This window comes from Delphinus delphis, chromosome 16 (genome assembly GCF_949987515.2).
Source record: "Delphinus delphis chromosome 16, mDelDel1.2, whole genome shotgun sequence".
Classification (NCBI taxonomy): domain Eukaryota; kingdom Metazoa; phylum Chordata; class Mammalia; order Artiodactyla; family Delphinidae; genus Delphinus; species Delphinus delphis.
The window spans coordinates 79496161-79514613 of record NC_082698.1 but is presented as its reverse complement, the minus strand read 5'-3'; the positions used below and the strand labels follow the sequence as shown (position 1 = coordinate 79514613).

Genomic DNA, 18453 nt, shown 5'->3' with positions numbered 1-18453 from the left:
AAGGAAACAACACAAACCTCAATTTCCTAACTACACTGAAAGTAGGTACTTGCACTCACTTTAAATGATTCACTGAAAACTAAATGCAGAAAAGTTAATGGGTTTCCAGTAACAGGGATGAATAATTTGATGATATGTTATCCTGAATGAAGCCTCATCTCGAAGCTTCCATGACCCTCTACGTAAGGTTGAGCAGTCACTAATTATCTCAATGACTCAAACAAAAATGGATTTTTAAACACGAGCAAAAAAGATGCCTTTCACGTATATGCTTCTCTCCAAGGGGTGAACACACCTGCTGTCCTCCTCTGCGTGGGGCTTCTGCAGCGTCTGATTGAGCTGGAGAGAGGAGAGGAACCTTTCCGTGGCTCCCGCATCCCGAGAGTCCAGCTGTAGCTCTGGCTTCTGGTCAATGGCCTCACACACCATGGCCAAGGCAGCCATACTAACGACTCTCTGAATCTGTCTACCCAGTGTCGGTTCCTGGGGAGCAAATGGGACAATCTTTTATTGAACGTAAGCAAATCCTAACCAATAAGGACCTGAGCTCCCAGTCTATGGGAATCTCACGCCCTCCTTCCCCTCTTTGTGCCTGCTACTGAATATCAGAGGAAATAAAAGGAAATCCAATGTACGTCACTCTTTACCATTTCTGTACAGACCTGGTGGCAAACAAAGTGGCAATAAAAATTCAGCGATTCAGACTACAAGACAACTTGGACACAAAGTTCCTATGGGTGAGTCTTATTTCAGCTGTTTGGCTAAAGTAGACTTAAAAAAAAAAAAAAGACTCCTGGCATATCTATAAACACCTCCTTCAGTCGGCTGCACGCTGCTTCTGGCGACACAGCACAGCAGTTAAGGGCTGGACTCGAACCACGTGGCCTGGGTCTGGACCCTGGCTCTGCACTTACCACCAGCTGACTGTGGACACACTACACCCTGGTTTACTCGTCTGTAAGATGGGGACAGTAACAGAATCTACTTCACAGGATTATTGTGAAGGTTAAACAAATCGGTTATTTCACGTAAAGCACTTGGAACTCTACCGGGAGCAGCAGAAAGGAGGAAACCAAGACAGCCTGGCTTTGTTCTTACAGAGAGAAAGTCAATAATCTCAACCAAGGAGCCAGGAGTGCAGATAAGGACCTAGATAGGGAAAATACTTCCCTGAGAGACCAAAGCAGTTCTGCCAAATACCGCCCACCAGTAACATCTCTCCAGAAAGGAACCTTCTACTACTGATTTCATACCTTCCCTCACCACCACCACAGAAAATCAAGTATCTCTGCAGATGAATGTTACTTAGCAACACTGCCAATACAGGAAATAAAATTCAGGGCTACTTTTGAGCCAATACGTTCCCTATTAACCTTAAAGGAATTCAGTGAATTAGTAGAGACTAAGCCAGTCTTTAAAAATCACTGTGGTATGGTTCACAATTCTGGTCTACATTCAAAACTCACAGTGTCTTTTTGCAACGCTAATCCACTAATCCACTAATATGCGGTAGACAGGATGCTGAAATATTCATCGGTTCTCCTTATAATTTTCTTTTAATACGGTTCTCGAAAACTACTTTAAAAATCAGATTATTAAAGCAATCAAGTAGCTATTTTAATTAGCAGCCCAGACTAGACTAGGATTCAGCTCAAATTTTTAAAACCCTTACCGTGTGTGTTAAGGGAAAACAGCGAACATTTACTGAGGACTCTCTATGTGCCAGGCGCTGTTCTAAAGGTTCACCATGCATGAGCTTGCTTTAATTCTCACATCAACCTTATAACCCTTATTTCGCAGGTGCAGTAAATGAAGCACAGAGAGGTTAAGTAAGTTCCCCAAGGTCACACAGCCAGTAAAGATAAAGCCAGGATTCAGAACCAGGAAGTCTAACTCCAAAGCCTGTGCTCATAATCACTATGCCTTATTATATCATGTTTCAGAAATGCCTCTAGGTACTGAAATCTAGTGGAGAAGACATATATACATAAATTATTCCAAAAACAAGTAAGATGGAAAAAAACACAAAAATGGAGGCATAAAGAGCAACAGGTAAATGAAGAAAAGAATGAGACACTGATCAAATTTCATTTAAGAGAAAATGTAACTTGAGCTGGGACGAAAAGGAAGCACCAGATACTGACAAGTGTATGTTGAGGGGAGGGCGTTCTCAGTGGAAGGACGAGACACGATGAAAGCCCAGATGAGGCAGGATATGGCATGTGCTGTGATCTGTGAAGCTCCCTATGGTGGCCTAGCGTGACTGCAGCATAGGGGGCTCTGTGGAAAGGAAGGGGAGATGCTGTGAACTGGGCTAGAAAATGAGGTAGAAATCCAAGCATGGAGGCTCTGGACACTGGACTGGTGAATTTGGACACATCAAAATGTCCCTTACTGGTACCCAGGCAAAAGACCTAGTGAATATCCACTATCTGTATCTAAACGATTTTACGATTGCAGTCACCACACCTTTATTATGTACCTAATATTACGACAGGAGTCCCAATCTTCATCAAATATGATGAACGAGGGATATTGTTTTCAAAATTAAATTTCAGCAGATGCTTTTTATGTATCAAAATATTGTCCAACAGTCAAATATGTATTCTGTGTATGCCTTACTCAACATAATTACAAGCCTTGAAGCAAAGAGGATTACCTGTCCACGGTCCATCTCTTGAAGATGCCGAATGGATGCGTTCTTCAAAGGAGAAATAACTCTCCAAATAGGGTTGCCTCTTTTCCATCCAACCTTCAAGTGGAGATTTATAAGTTCAGTTAATACCATCAGGTACAAATGGCAACGTTCCAGATCTGAAACCTAAGAGAAACAATAAAACACTTAACAAGCAAGGTTCATGATTTTCACAAAGCTATGAGAGTTTAGGCAGGAAATAAATTAGTTTATCTAAAAGTACTGAAAGACGACACTGATGAGAGGAGAAGTCATCTCTTCCAGGAAGCCTTCCATCAACTCCCCAGGCAGAGCTAAGCACGTCCTCCTCTGTGCTTAGACGGTGACTCTGCAATCAGCGCGACTTACTCGGCTGGCTCCCCACCTTGATTATGAGACCCTGGAAGGCAGAAACTATGTTCTACCAATTCTTGCATCCCAGGCTAACACATCATAAATAATCACAGTAACAAGTATAGCAACTGCCACTGCCACTTCCTCTGCTTCAGGCAGTTGTAATACTCCATTCTCACGAGGAATGGTCACTGTCCCACTTTCCGAAGTTCAGAGAGGTTAAACAACTTACCCGGCATGTCAGAGCTAGTAAGCTGGATGGGGGGCAGGGAAGGGGACAGAATTAAAGGCAGGGCTTCTCGACTCACAGACACAGGCAGACTGGGTTCGGTCCAGCTCTGTCATCACCAGCTGTGACCTACTGCAAGAGACCTAACCTCTTTGGGCCTCAGATTCCTTACCCGTAAAATGGGGAGGGTAGTATCTCTCCGTCACAGGGTTTTTGTTGAAAGAATTAAGAGAGAAAGCATTCTGAAGGAACTGGCCCTGAGTGGTAGCCTTGCTTATTATCACTGTGCCAATCCCTCTATCCTCAGGCTTCCGTGGCACACAGGAAGCACAGAATTCATGCAGTGTAGCAGTTTTTACCGAGCAACGCTTAGATGCCAGGCGCTTTGCCGAGCTCTAGGATACAACGCAGAGAGAAGGAAACAACGCCAGCGCTTGGTGCCAAGACTGAACACAGGGGGTGAGCGTGAGGGATAAAGCTGCCAGGATTCCCAAGTTTTAGGCTTGAAGAAACCGGCTGGATCATGTACATCCACCGAGAAGGGAACCTGGGGCGGGGGAAGGCGGATAACCTCCTGCAGGAACGATAAGGAGTTCAGTTTTAAACAGCGTATATGGGGGAAATTCAACCTGAGTTGTCAAACAGCAACTCGCTGAATGGGCGTTCACCTCAGAAGGTCAGTCTGAGGTAGAAAGCAATGTGACGGGCCCTGGCATAACTAAAGCTGGGGATGCCGGTGAGGTCACCTAGACGGGAGAGAATGAGAAAAGGAGGGGCCCGGGCCAACCTGAGAAACTCTGACTTCCAAGGCTACGCCGCAGAGAATGGACATTCGTGGGAGTAACGGCCAGAGGGAGGGGAAACAGCAGGAGGATGATGTCATAAACGCCAGCGTCTCAAGGCGGAGGCGTCAACAGTGTCCACTGGGGCTGAGGGGGTCAAGAGAAACGTGGTCTGAAAAGCATCGCCAGGTGCAGGACAAAGGAGCCACTTCTACTCACAGGAGCTGAGGGGTCTGTTTACAGACCAGCTCACAAAGGGAAGGAAACAGGGCACCAGAAGGAACGCGGAACTGAGCGGGTCCTTGTTAGATGAGGGACCCTTACCCCTTACTTTACCCTGTTAATCAGCCTCTCTCTTTCCTCACGGAAAGAATCCAGGAGGAAAGGAGAGGTGAGAAATACAAGAAAGAGAGAGGCTGACCAACAGGGTAAAGTCGCTGAGCAAATGGGAGGGGATGAGGTCCAGACCACCTTCCTCTCCTGTCAGGGAGGGAAGGCAGGGAGGATGGATTCAGGGGTGGGTGAGGCAGACACCGGGCAGTCTGAAGCGGGGGCGACGCCGGCCAAGGCTGCTGTTTCCTCTGTGAAGTGAGGGGGACGGTTCATCTCTCCCTGATTCATGGCCCCGTGCGGGTAGCTTGAAATCAACCACAGGAACGAATAAACACTACAAATCAGGGCTTTTCCCCCAAGAGCCAGTTGTTAGATACTGACCATCACGCTGCTGAGGGGAAGGAAAATGGGGGAAGAGATTTTTATTAAACTCTAATAAGCTACCAAACAAATGTGCTTAATTGGGAATTCTAATACCTAATGTATGAAAGAGTGGATTTTTCAAAATAATTTTAAACTATTATATAATGAGTTTACTTTAAAAAATCTTTCCATCTGAAGGATAAAATCACATTAACCTTTCCCTTTTTTTTTTTTTTTTTTTTTTGCGGTACGCGGGCCTCTCACCGCCCAGCCTCTCCCGTTGCGGAGCACAGGCTCCGGACGCGCAGGGCCCAGCCGCTCCGCGGCATGTGGGATCTTCCCGGACCAGGGCACGAGCCTGCGTCCCCTGCATCGGCAGGCGGACTCTCAACCACTGCGCCACCAGGGAAGCCCTAAAGCTTATATCTTTTTCTGCTCCCAAAGGCCGCTTTTTGAGAAACTATCACGTTAATTTTCAACTTAATACAGTGCCTGCCAGTCAGTACTCACTCAAAATATTGATGAAAAGACTGAAAAGTTACTCCCATACATACATACCCTACTTAGTTCCTTCATAGTAAGTCTTCTGAGAATAAATTCCGAAACACTCTCCGTGGTAGACATGACAAAGTTCTGAAGGAGAGGAAACACCTCGTCTGTATGCGCAACTAAAAGGAGAGAAATAAGTTTATTTGGTACAAAGTACACACGGCGGTCTAGTAAAAGCTCACCTATGTTAAGCATAGACATGAATCACTTACCAAAAATGAATTCTAACAATAGAATAGTCATTGATACCATGGGGACCTCTACAATTAATCTTAAAAATCGTTTAGGCGTTTTAGTTCTGGATAAGATGCAACAAAGACACACTGTCCTCTCTCACTGAATTCAGCTACAAAACCTGGAGGGAATACTCAAAACAGCTGTTTGAAGACTCTGAAAGGCACAAAGCAGCAGATGGATTCAGAAAGAAGTAACCCTGAACAGAGGTGAGTTTGCGCCTGTCCTCCTACACACTGGACCCAGGTGGCAGAGCAGTCAAGAAAGCGGGCAGCAGACTGGGCGCCCACCTTCTGGGCAGGGAATGAAAAAGGAGAATCTCAGAGAACCGAACGGTGAGCACTTAGGAGAGTCCAGAGAGGGAGGCGCTCAGGAAAATGGCCCCAGCAAGTGCTGGGCTCACCCCTGAACTGCTAGGCCTGGATGTGATACTATTCAGCACGTCGAAGACTTTCAGAACGGAGCTAACAGACAACTGGACAGGTCCCAGCCTGACCATCAGATGGAACACATGGGGCACAGGTCAAGATAGCATTGCAAAGGACATGAAAACAAAACTGTGGAACCAGCACCCACAAAAGCCGGAACATCAGGAATTGAGGCCTAAACCAAGCCAGGCTGACTGTCTGTTACACAAAAATATCAACACTGTCTCAGGATCTGACCAAGATCCAGGGTCTCACAACACAATATTCAAAATATCTAGGATACAATCGGAAATAACTGGGTATATGAAGCGTGAGCTATTCCCTATCTCACATGGGAAAAGAATCTACGAATGAAAACACCAAGATGATGGTGATTTAAGAATAACCTGACCAAGACTTTAAAGCAGCTATTAAAAAATGCTTCAACAATCAATCAACACACACTCTTGAAACAAATGGAAAACCAGAAAGTCTCAAGAAAGCAAGAGAAGATATACACAAAAACCAAACAGAGATTTTTATCACTGAACGTACAATAACTGAAAATTTAAAAACTCAACTGGATGGGTTTAATAGAAAGGAGAGGCAAGAGAAAAGAATCAGTGGGCTTGAAAACAAATCAATAAAATATGCAATCAGACACGGTATAGCCAAACTGCTGACAACCGAAAATGAAGAAACAATCTTGAAAGCACAGAGAAACAACTTATTACCTGGGGGGAAAAACAATGTGAAGGACTACAGAGTTCTACTGAGAAACCATGGAGGCCAGAAGCAAATGGAACACTTTTAAATTGCTGAAAGGAAAGACCCATCAGACCAGAATTTTATATCCAACAAAAATATTACTCAGAAGGCAAAATCAAGACATTCTCAGAGGAAGGGAAACCATGAGAATTCATTGCCAAGAAACTTGCTACAAAAGCAATATTAAAAGACATTTTTCGAACAAACGGTATACAACGCCACAGGAAAACATGGAACGGCAGGGATGAAAGAGCAAAAGAAACCGTGAATATCTTAGTAAATACAACAGACTCTTCTCTTGAGTCTTTAAAATGTGTTTGATGGTTGACAGCAAAAAACACAACATTGTCCAGTAGGATTTTCAACAAGAGTAAATGTAAGATATCTGTAATAAATGGGGGGGAGGAGGTTAAGGGACCCATAAGGTAGTAACATTTCTATGTTAATTTTAAGTGGCAAAATATTAATTCTAAGCCGACTGTAAAAAGTATGTACATTATAATCCCTAGAGTAAGAGATTAGTCCATAATTATAGTGGGGTTCAACCATCCTAAAATCAGCAAGAATACAAACCTGAAAAACACCACGAAGCTCTTGAATACAACTGACATTTATAGAACACTCCCCCCAACGACAGCAGAACACATACTCTTTTCAAGTGTACGTGGAATAGTCACCAAAATAAACCATACCTAGATCATTAAAGAAACCTTAACAATTTTTTAAAAGTTGAAATTGTACAAAGTATGCTCTTTTGACTAGAACAGAATTAAATTAAAAAGCAATAACAGAGGGCTTCCCTGGTGGCGCAGTGGTTGAGAGTCCACCTGCCGATGCAGGGGACGCGGGTTCGTGCCCCGGTCTGGGAAGATCCCACATGCTGTGGAGCGGCTGGGCCCGTGAGCCATGGTCGCTGAGCCTGCGCTCCGCAACGGGAGAGGCCACAACAGTGAGAGGCCCGCGTACCGCCAAAAAAAAAAGAAAAAGCAATAACAGAAAGACAACAGAAAAATCTCTAAATACATTTGCAAATAATTCACGGGTAAAAGAGAAAAGTCTCCAAAAAAATATATTCTTAACTGAAAATACAATATACCAAAATTTGTGGGATGCAGTTACAACAAAACTTAAGAAAATCTAAATGTCATTTTAAAAAAGAAGACAGATCTAAAATCAGTGACCTAAGCTTCCACCTAAATGTCAATAACAAGGCAAAATAAACCAAAAGTAAGCACAGACGTAAACATAAAAACCCAGAAATCAATGAAATTGAAAAGAGAAAAATCAACAGAGAAAATTCAATGAAACCAAAAGTTGGTTCCTTGGAAAGGTCAATCAAATTGATAAACCACTAGCCAGTCTTAGAGAGACAGAGAGAGAGCACTGCCACTATCAGGGGTTAGAAAGGAATTATATCAGACCCCAGATCCTGCAGGCATTTAAAGCATAAGGGAGCACTACGCACAACTCTACAAATACAACTGTCCTCATTCACAAATGACACCACTGTCTACCAAAAAGTCCCAAGGACCTATTGAAAAAACTGCTACAACTAATAAGTGCTTCAGCAAGGTTACAGGATACAAGGTCAACACACAAAAATCAATCACATTTCTGTATACTAGCAATGCACAATTGAAAGCCAAAACATTTTAAAATATATCATTTACAATAATCTTCCTCCAAAAGATATAAATCTAACAAAACCTGCACAGGATCTATATGCTGAGAGCTAAAAAACTCTGATGAAAGAAATAAAAGACAGCCTAAATAAATCAAGAGACGTACCATATTCATGAATTAGAAGCCTCAATATAATAAAGCAAGCAATCCTAAAAAAACTGATCTGCAGACTTAATGCAATTCCAATCAATTCCAGCAGGATTTTTTTTTTTCGGTAAATGCAAACAAGCTGATTATAAAGTTTATATTGAAAGGCAAAGGAGCTAGAATAGCTAGAAATATTTTTGACAAAGAAGAATAAATTTGAAAGAATCACAATATCTATTTAGGGACTTACTGTAAATCTACAGTAACCAAAACAGTACAGTATTGGCAAAGGGCTAAAAATACAGATCAAAAGAATCCAGAAACAGATCCACATAAATACGGTCAATAAATTATGGAGCTATAAATCACATATCTTACAATTCACCCATTAAAAGTGTATAATTTAATCCTCTAGTACAGACACTCCCATTTACCACTGCAACAAAAAGAAAATACCTAGGAATAAACCTATCTAAGGAGACAAAAGATCTGTATGCAGAAAACTATAAGACACTGATGAAAAAAATTAAAGATGACACAAACAGATGGAGAGATATACCATGTTCTTGGATTGGAAGAATCAACATAGTGAAAATGACTATACCATCCAAAGCAATCTACAGATTCAACGCAATCCCTATCAAAACACCAATGGAATTTTTCACAGAACTCGAACAAAAAAACTGCACAATTTGTATGGAAATACAAAAGACCTTGAATAGCCAAAGCAATCTTGAGAAAGAAAAACGGAGCTGGAGGAATCAGGATCCCAGACTTCAGACTATACTACAAAGCTACAGTAATCAAGACAGTATGGTACTGGCACAAAAAACAGAAATAGAGATCAATGGAACAGGTTAGAAAGCCCAGAGATACACCCATGCACATATGGTCACCTTATCTTTGATAAAGGAGGCAAGAGTATACAATGGAGAAAAGACAGCCTCTTCCAGCTGGGAAAACTGGACAGCTACATGTAAAAGAATGAAATTAGAACACTTCCTAACACCATACACAAAAATAAACTCAAAATGGATTAAAGACCTAAATGTAAGGCCAGACACTATAAAACTCTTAGAGGAAAACATAGGCAGAACACTCTACGACATAAATCACAGCAAGACCCTTTTTGACCCACCTCCTAGAGAAATGGAAATAAAAACAAAAATCAACAAATGGGACCTAACAAAACTTCAAAGCTTTTGCACAGCAAAGGAAACCATAAACAAGACCAAAAGACAACCCTCAGAATGGGAGAAAATATTTTCAAATGAAGCAACTGACAAAGGATTAATCTCCAAAATATACAAGCAACTCATGCAGTTCAATATCAAAAAAACAACAACCTAATCCAAAAATGAGCAGAAGACCTCAATAGACATTTCTCCAAAGAAGATATACAGATTGCCAACAAACACATGAAAAGATGCTCAACATCACTAATCATTAGAGAAATGAAAATCAAAACTACAATAAGGTATCACCTCACACCGGTCAGAATGGCCATCATCAAAAAATCTACAAACAATAAATGCTGGAGAGGGTATGGAGAAAAGGGAACCCTCTGCACTGTCGGTGGGAATGTAAATTGATACAGCCTCTATGGAGAACAGTATGCAGGTTCCTTAAAAATTAAAAATAGAACTACCATATGACCCAGCAATCCCACTACTGGGCATATATCCTGAGAAAACGATAATTCAAAAAGAGTCATGTACTACAATGTTCACTGCAGCACTATTTACAATAGCCAGGACATGGAAGTGTCCATTGACAGATGAATGGCTAAAGAAGATGTGGCCCATATATATACGATGGAATATTACTCAGCCATGAAAAGAAATGAAATTGAGTTATTTGTAGTGAGGTGGATGGACCTAGAGTCTGTCATAGAGAGCGAAGTAAGTCAGAAAGAGAAAACCAAATACTGTATGCTAACACATATAGGTGGAATCTAAAAGAAAAAAAGGTCCTGATGAACCTAGGGGCAGGACAGGAATAAAGATGGAGACGTAGAGAATGGACTGGAGGACACGGGGAAGGGGAAGGGTAAGCCGGGACAAAGTGAGAGAGTAACATTGACATATATACACTACCAACTGTAAAACAGATAGCTAGTGGGAAGCAGCCGCATAGCACAGGGAGATCTGCTCAGTGCTTTGCTACCACCTAGGGGGTGGGATAAGGAGGGTCAGAGGAAGAAGCAAGAGGGAGGGAATATGGGGATATACATACGGCTGATTCACTCTGTTATACAGCAGAAACTAACACAACACCGTAAAGCAATTATAGTGCAGTAAAGATGCTAAAGAAAAAAAAATGGTTAACGTGTAAATTTTGTTATGTATATTTTACCACAATTTTTAAAAAATAAAAGCTACCCCAGGAAGAAAAGTTCAAAGAGACACAAAAGATCAAGGCCAGAAAACAAAAGCAACTCAGGAAAAAAGTGACAGCAACAAGGATTACAAGTGGATACTGTATGTGGATATATCCACATATATTGGGTTGGCCAAAAGTTCATTTGGGTTTTTCCATAAGATGGTATGGCAAAAACGGAACGAAATTTTTGGCCAACCCAATATATTATATGTAGATATTGTGACACATTCAGCAAGTAGTTAGGACAGAAGAAGTGTGATTAGGCCAGTTACTTTGACCATATAATCCAAAGCAACAAAGGGAGAGTTATAGTGTAACTGTAAGTACGTTTCCTCAAATATTAAAACAAACACTGTACAGTTATTCTGAATTAAAAAAAAATAACCACTGGAACATCATTTATTTAGAGCTTTAAGCTGACAGAAGCAGCAGAGACCATTTAACCAAAGTTATGAATTAGGCTTTAGTTTATTTTGAACATTTTAGGACATCTTTGGGGGAGTTTTAAGGAAAATGGGTTTTCCCACATAAGCCATTATTGCTCATAAGTAGGTGAAAATGTATCTGCATTTCCCAGGAGTATGTTTTAATTTTACACATCTTCCCTTCTGTAGCAGACCCAGGCTCAGCCCAGTATCCTTGTATATACTATATAAATAGCTGTAAATACAATGTAAATAGTTGCTGGAGCACGGCAAATTCAAGTTTTGCTTTTTGGAACTTTCTGGAATCTTTCCCCTGAATATTTTCAGCCCATGGTTGGTTGAATTCATAAATACAGACAGCTGACTGTACCTAGTTATTTCTGACTTTACCATTATGTGTTCATTGACCCTTGTACTAGTCGTTAATCCTAGATTATTTACTCATTTATAAAATGGAAAAACTCTTTTCCTCTTCCCCCATCAAAGAAATCCTTTCAGGATTTAGATCTATTTAAAGTTAGTTAAATAGATCTAAATTAGCAGACGTAAGCTATTATATATAGAATGGATAAACAACAAGGTCCTACCGTATAGCACAGAGAACTATATTCAATATCCTATGATAAACCATAATGGAAAAGAATATTAACGAAAGGTAAATAAATATATGTATAACTGAATCACTTTACTGTACAGCAGAAATTAACACAACAGTGGGAACAGCTATACTTCAATTAAGAAAACATTAAGTTAATTAAGCTTATTATGGTTTACCAATTATCTGGAAGTCAATTACTATCAAAACTACACACTGATTTCTTTGGCTCTTACTTGTCGTATAATGAGAGATGCAGGACCATCATTGGGAACTTACATTCTGCAGATGAGAACATAAAACGTGTACAAAACTGCTTAGAAAAACAATTTTCCATTATCTTAAAAGCTAGATATGCACATACTCTTAAGAACTGGTCACTTTGGCCCCAGGGGCACGCATGTGCCCTGGAGAGACACAGGCCTAGAAGAGACACGTAGACAAGTGTTCAAGGCAGCACTGTACACAACAGTAGTAGACGAAATGCAATCCAGTGTCCAGCAACAGAAGAACGCGTAACTGTGGTGTCATCACACAACGGGGAAAATGCGCAAGTGTAAGAAAGGACACGCACGGATGATTCTTAGAAACCTGCTAAGTGAAGAAGTTATACAGAAGGCTTCTTACAGTAAAGTAACGTTTCTATAAAGCTCAAAAGCAGGAAAATGAGACAATACATTGCTGAGGAGCATCGATGTATGTGGGAAAACCATTTTTTAAGTGCATGGAAGTGATACAGATAAAAGTCAAAATAAGGAGGCAAAAGGCAAGGATTGAGGAGTCATAGGTAAATTCCTTCTTAGCAACAAATGCCGTGGTGGTGCGTTCGTGGGTGTTTATTTAATTATTTTGCATCATAATTACATATAACCATCACACGTTCTTGTGTGTATCAAATATAACAATTTTCCAAAAGGTACCCGTAACCCAGTCCTGCACTTGCAGGCACTGAGTCTAGTGCTTTCAACAGTCAAGACATGTCAAATGAACCCAAATTTATGCCCTTAAAGGAGTTAAAAGTCTTATAAAAAGTTACTGTTACGTGTACAGCATTCGGTTCTGCTACCATTACCAAAAATACCAGAACTTGGAAACAAGCTTTAATATTTCACAAGCCTATATTAAAACCTAAACTTTCATATTATCCTCAGGTTTAACCTAATACCAATGCTTCTCTAGGATACTCTTTTCTAAATAGAAAATTTCTAAAATTCCAAATGAAACTGGTCAGAAAGATTGGGAATCAAGGCTTACCCATCGATATTCTCATATCTGATGTCCATGGGTTTTCAACTACTGTTTTACATAAATCTTAGTTTAAGGAACGAAGAAAGTGCTCAATGCTTCCATCTACCACCACTGTACTTCCTGGATGAAGTATTTTCTACTTAGAGGTGCTGAGGGATGAACATATTTCAAAACAAATAATTATAAAATTATTGCTATTCTCATGCTTTACTTTCTGCAACATCCAGCAGCACAGTGGCAATTAGGAATGGATCTTGGCTTAAAACGTATGAACTAGGGATCATTTTCAGTAGTCTGGAAATCAATGAGAGCCCATTGGGGAAAAAAAAAAAAAGCAAAAGCAAATGAAATCACATTCTAAAATCAACAGTGAGCAACAAATGTAAACATGAAAATGTCAGCTCGGTGAGGGCAGTCTGCTACTTTGCCTCTGCATCCCCAGCACCAGCAGGAGCTACTCAGTAAATATCTGGTGAATGCACGAAGTTAAAAGGTCAGGAATTTCCTCTCATTCTGAGTACCAACGATATATCCAGCAAAACACCAACAGAAACCAATGATCCTCACCATCTTGGGTACCGGAACCTTTCAACAAGCAAGTGTGCAGTAACTTCAACAGCAACTGCAGGCATCTGTCAGTTTTCAGCAAGGGCATGTAGGCATTTGTACCAAACTTCACAAGGGCATCCAGGAGAGGATCTAAGAATATCCTTAATACATTCTGTGTCCTCCGCTTTTCACTAGACATTAAAAGACACGCCCAAATCAAGCATTTCAAAAGCATAAAGAAACTGTTTTCCATCTACAGTCGTGGAACTGGTTAGCTAATGCTTCCATTGGACAGAATTACTATTAGGGATGATCCAAACACCTAGAACCTATTAGGATGGACCTTTCTGTGTGTGCTTTTTCAGTGAGTTCAGCGAGTCACTGGAGAAGAAAGCACAGGGAGCGACACAACTCTGTGCTCGACTCGGGGCACAGTATGAATGAAATCCTATATCCAATTTACTGGCAAATTAAAATGCTGAGACCTCGCTTCCATATTTCAAAAAAACCAAAAAACAAAACAAATCCATGCCAGCCAAGGAAATGAGACATGTTAACGAAAATATATATAAAGCACTAAAGATTTGTGAAAAACTGTTGTCACTAACTTTAGTACTAAAACTTTGTCTAGAAAAGAGATTTGACGTTAATCAATAATCAAATTAATTGCATTATCATGCAAATACGTACACTACCTAATGAAGCTGCTTACTGCAACAATTATAATCTGGTGACACGTTTCTCACGTTTCTCAAAATACAAATGAGATTGTTTTATCTTTATTACCTTTTAAAAAAATAACACATTTTACAAAAGGGTAAAATCCAGTAAATGTCTTTACCTAATCTTATGCTAGGACCTTACAACCCATTCTTCTAATATTCTTATACAAGACCTGTGATTCGTGTATACAGGTTTTTTTTTTTTTTGACCTTCTCTAGTTTAAACCTCTAATCCTATGAACTTATTGTTAATTTTAAACATTTTTAAAGTATACTGCCAATGTTCTAGTTCCTTCCTTGAATACACTGTGATCAATTCCATACCCATCATTGAAAAGTCTGAATATGTACCATAAATCTGATTAGCCTTTTTTAAAGAAAGTTTTCTTTTCAAGTTTAGAAACACTTACCTATACTGACTCTTCATTCCTTCCACATCTATGGCCAGCAAGACCATCACAGCAACAAGCTTGGCTTCAAGCCAATCAGGCATACAGCAGTCTTCTCCTCCTTAAATAACAATAGTTAAGGTTTGCAAAGCATTATCAAAATCCTTCCAGGATGATGTTTCAAAAATAACACAGCTAAATGATTATGTTTTATCCATATTAGAGAAACACAGCTGAGAAGAAATACAGTAGAACACCCCACAGCGTGGCTCACTGTTACACACTTAACTGTGAACACAAAGACATCTCTGCATGCGGACTACGTGCCATGCACTGGCCTCAGTGCTGCAGACACAATGGTTCCTGTCCTCACGATACTTACAGTGCAGGAGAAAAGAGCACTCATCAAAGAATATGCAGAGAAATGTAAAATGATAACTGTAGTGAGTGCTCTAAATGGTGCAAGTAGAGTGTATACTGGGAAGTAAGACAAAGTCACTCTGAAGCAATGACAGTTGAGCTGGGTATAAAAAGCTGGGAAAGAATGAGGTAGGTGAAGGGAGACATGACCTTTCCAGGCGGAAGGAAGTACATGTCAAGGGCCTCCAGCAGGGGAGAGCACACCATAGTCCAGGAAAGGGCTGAGGTAAACAATAGGAGGGAGCACCAAAGATGAGGTTACAGGACCAGGCGGGAGAGACCAGGGACTTCGTAGGCATGTAACGGGTTTCTGTCTTCATCCCAAAGGCAAGAGGAAGACACTAAAGGTCAACGTGAATGTGTATAAAGAAGTGGAGGAGACATCTGTTAGATCAAGGTTTGTATTTTAAAAAGATTTCTCTAGGTACAATGTGGAAAAGAGATTTTAGAGGAAGCAAGAGTAGATGCAAGGTGACCGGTTAAGAGGCAATTCTGGCATCTCAGTTGAGAGGTGAGAGTTCCCTGAAATGGAACCAGAAAGGGGATGGACTGGATACAGACACAAAGGCTTTGCTTCTTAGAACTGTGTTCAAACCCCAGTCCTACTGTTTGTTAGCTGTGGGAGTCTGGGACAGACGAATGTTCTCTCCGAAAGCTTAGGTCATCTTCTATGAAATCAAACTAAATAAACCTATGACTTTCCTTGGGTTTATTATAAAAATTAAATAATATATGCAGAGTTCCTAGAACAACTTTTGGAAGACAGAACTTGGTTAAGTGATAAAATTATTTTCCTATCACTGAAAGCCAGTTAAAGTAAAATAAATCATAGATAGAACATTTCATTTTCATTCTATTGTAAGATAATACTCTTCATCTCAACTCCCAAGAAAAATTAGTTAAGGGATCTAGTTTTCCAGCCCAGCGGTTCAGATACTTAAAACATATTTTTAAATATTCTAATAAATTTGGGGAGTAATTTAATATATTTTGATACAAATTAGAATAGTACAGAAGACAGACAATACTAAAAACATACTTGTATGGAGGGCAACTTAGTTTAAAAATGCAACAAAAGGATAAACTTTATTCTTTAAAATGTTATAAATATCATTTAGTTATCAGTAAGAAATCTGTATTTTTTAGAAAATCTAAAAGTTGGTGCTCTCCAAAATAGGTTAAGTTTATAGGTGTTTATAAAAGTGAATTATTGAAACTTGTTCTCTGAAACATTTTTACTCACATTAGCTTCATATCCCACATTTACATATAAAAACTCATTAATGAAGACTAAAATGAAATCAAATACCAATTCAGTATTCAGTTGCCTATAATTTCTAGCAATCACATAATCAGATATTTTTTGACCTTGTAGGAGGCAGGGGTCAGGTAGGGGTGCTATTTGAGAATGAAATGTTTCCAATCACAATGCCACTTTTTGAAGTCCTAAACAATTTTTCACTTTGGATACTGAAAGGGAAGGTTATAAATCAGAAGTTTAGTGGATTTTTAATGATTTCTGATTTCAAGGAGAGCCACAGGACCAGGCTGGTAACATTAGAGTGCCTGACCCAGTGGAGGACACTCCTGCAGAGATTTCTGCCAAGTCCTCTACCACCACACTAGGGAAATCCAGGCTACGGAACAGTGGGTCGCAAACCTCAGCATGTATTAGAGGTCCCCCAGAGGGTGAGCCCTACACTCAGAGTTTCTGATTCAGCAGGTGTGGGATAGAGTTTGAGAATTCACATTTCTAAAATGTTTCCAGGTGATGCTGCCTGTCTGGAAATCCTTCTCGGAGAACGACTGGCAGAGAATCCTTTATACACTCTCCCCCCTTTATCTCTCTGAGGCTAGAAAAGTGAAAGTAAGCAACAATGGTCTTAAAGAAACAAAAGGTCACTGGCTATCTTCAATCACCTTAATTTACCCCTAAATTATCACTCAAATCTTGCTACTACGAATTCTAAAAACTGAGTGTAATTCTAGAAAATGCAAAGTAATCTATAGTGTCAGAAAGCATACCAGGGTTGGTCTGGGGATGGAGAGGGACAGGTAGAAGTGGGAGACAGGGATTATAATACAAAGAGGTGTGAAAACATTTCGGGGGTGGGGGGTGATGGATGTATTCATTATCTTGTTATCCTGATGGTTTCGTGAGCATACACAGAGGTCAAACCCATTACACTGCATAGTTTAAATATGTGCAATTTAATGTATGCCAATCATACCTCAATAAAGCTGTTTCTAAAATTTGTTACACAGCTGCAGTATACTACTTTGGGATTATTACATATCTTCAGCTTGGTTACATTTTAAGTAGGCACATCATTTAACTACAAAATCTTTACTCAAAATATCCTTTCTGATGGACTCTCTAATTTAAGTATAAATTTCTTCAAATATATTTCACTTTTTGGTTGATCTTAACATTTCCAAGTTTTGACAAGCTTTTACTGCTGCTTCCAAACTATATCTCACTTTCTCTATTTCAGAAAGCCTTCTCTGAAAGCTCTCCAACATTTCTGCTTGTTGATGATGCTGGTTTTGTGTGGTTTTAGTTGTTGTTGCTTTGTTTTGCTATATATCACATATATGGTATGGTACATATATATCTACCTAACATGTATCCATCCTTATCTCTTAACCATTCCTACCTGGGGTCCATGCTATAGACAGAAACAGATGGATGCCTACCTACTTTCAGTTCCCTGGATGCAAGTTCATCCAAGCCTTGCAGGATACACCTTCTCCCTTTCCACCTTAATTTCTATTCACTCGTTAGCTGTCACCTCATCTGGTGACCTCTCCTGCCCCCACAGGTCTACCTGTTCTGGATCAGTATTGCTCACCCGGGTTCCCCATCCCAGTGCTTATGGCTTTCAGGGCATTGCGCTAAGATTATCTGCTTACTTATCAACTCCCTTGCTAGACCATGCTCTCTCTGAGGGTGGGAGACATACCTTTTATCTCTGTAACTCCAGTGTCTGGCACTTAGAACTAACATTTGATATATGGTTGCTGAATAATTAGTGTAAAATCTATCTGTACTGACCATGTCAAACCCAAAGAAAAAAGCTACTTCAGGTGTAGAATCTGATTAAAAACATTTGAGCTAATGAGTCTTTATATAAAAACAAATTTGAATGTTATATGTATTTTATGCTCAAAAACTCATTAAATAATGTTTGCTTTGGAATTTATTACCTTGTTCTGAAAACTGGCCAGTAATTGATAACTAAACTAAAATTTTATAAAGG

General features: G+C 40.0%; 1 protein-coding gene across 1 annotated transcript in view; it reads right to left on the bottom strand.

The window, feature by feature from the left end:
- TARBP1 (TAR (HIV-1) RNA binding protein 1) overlaps positions 1-18453 on the bottom strand; it is a 62701-nt gene that overhangs the window by 19130 nt on the left and 25118 nt on the right. Inside the window, exons 11-15 of the mRNA XM_060035050.1 lie at positions 14795-14894; positions 13681-13853; positions 5294-5403; positions 2660-2821; positions 296-483 (exon numbers count right to left, since the gene is read on the bottom strand). Of these exons, the coding sequence (XP_059891033.1) occupies positions 296-483; positions 2660-2821; positions 5294-5403; positions 13681-13853; positions 14795-14894 (733 nt within the window). The remainder of the gene's footprint in view (positions 1-295; positions 484-2659; positions 2822-5293; positions 5404-13680; positions 13854-14794; positions 14895-18453) is intronic.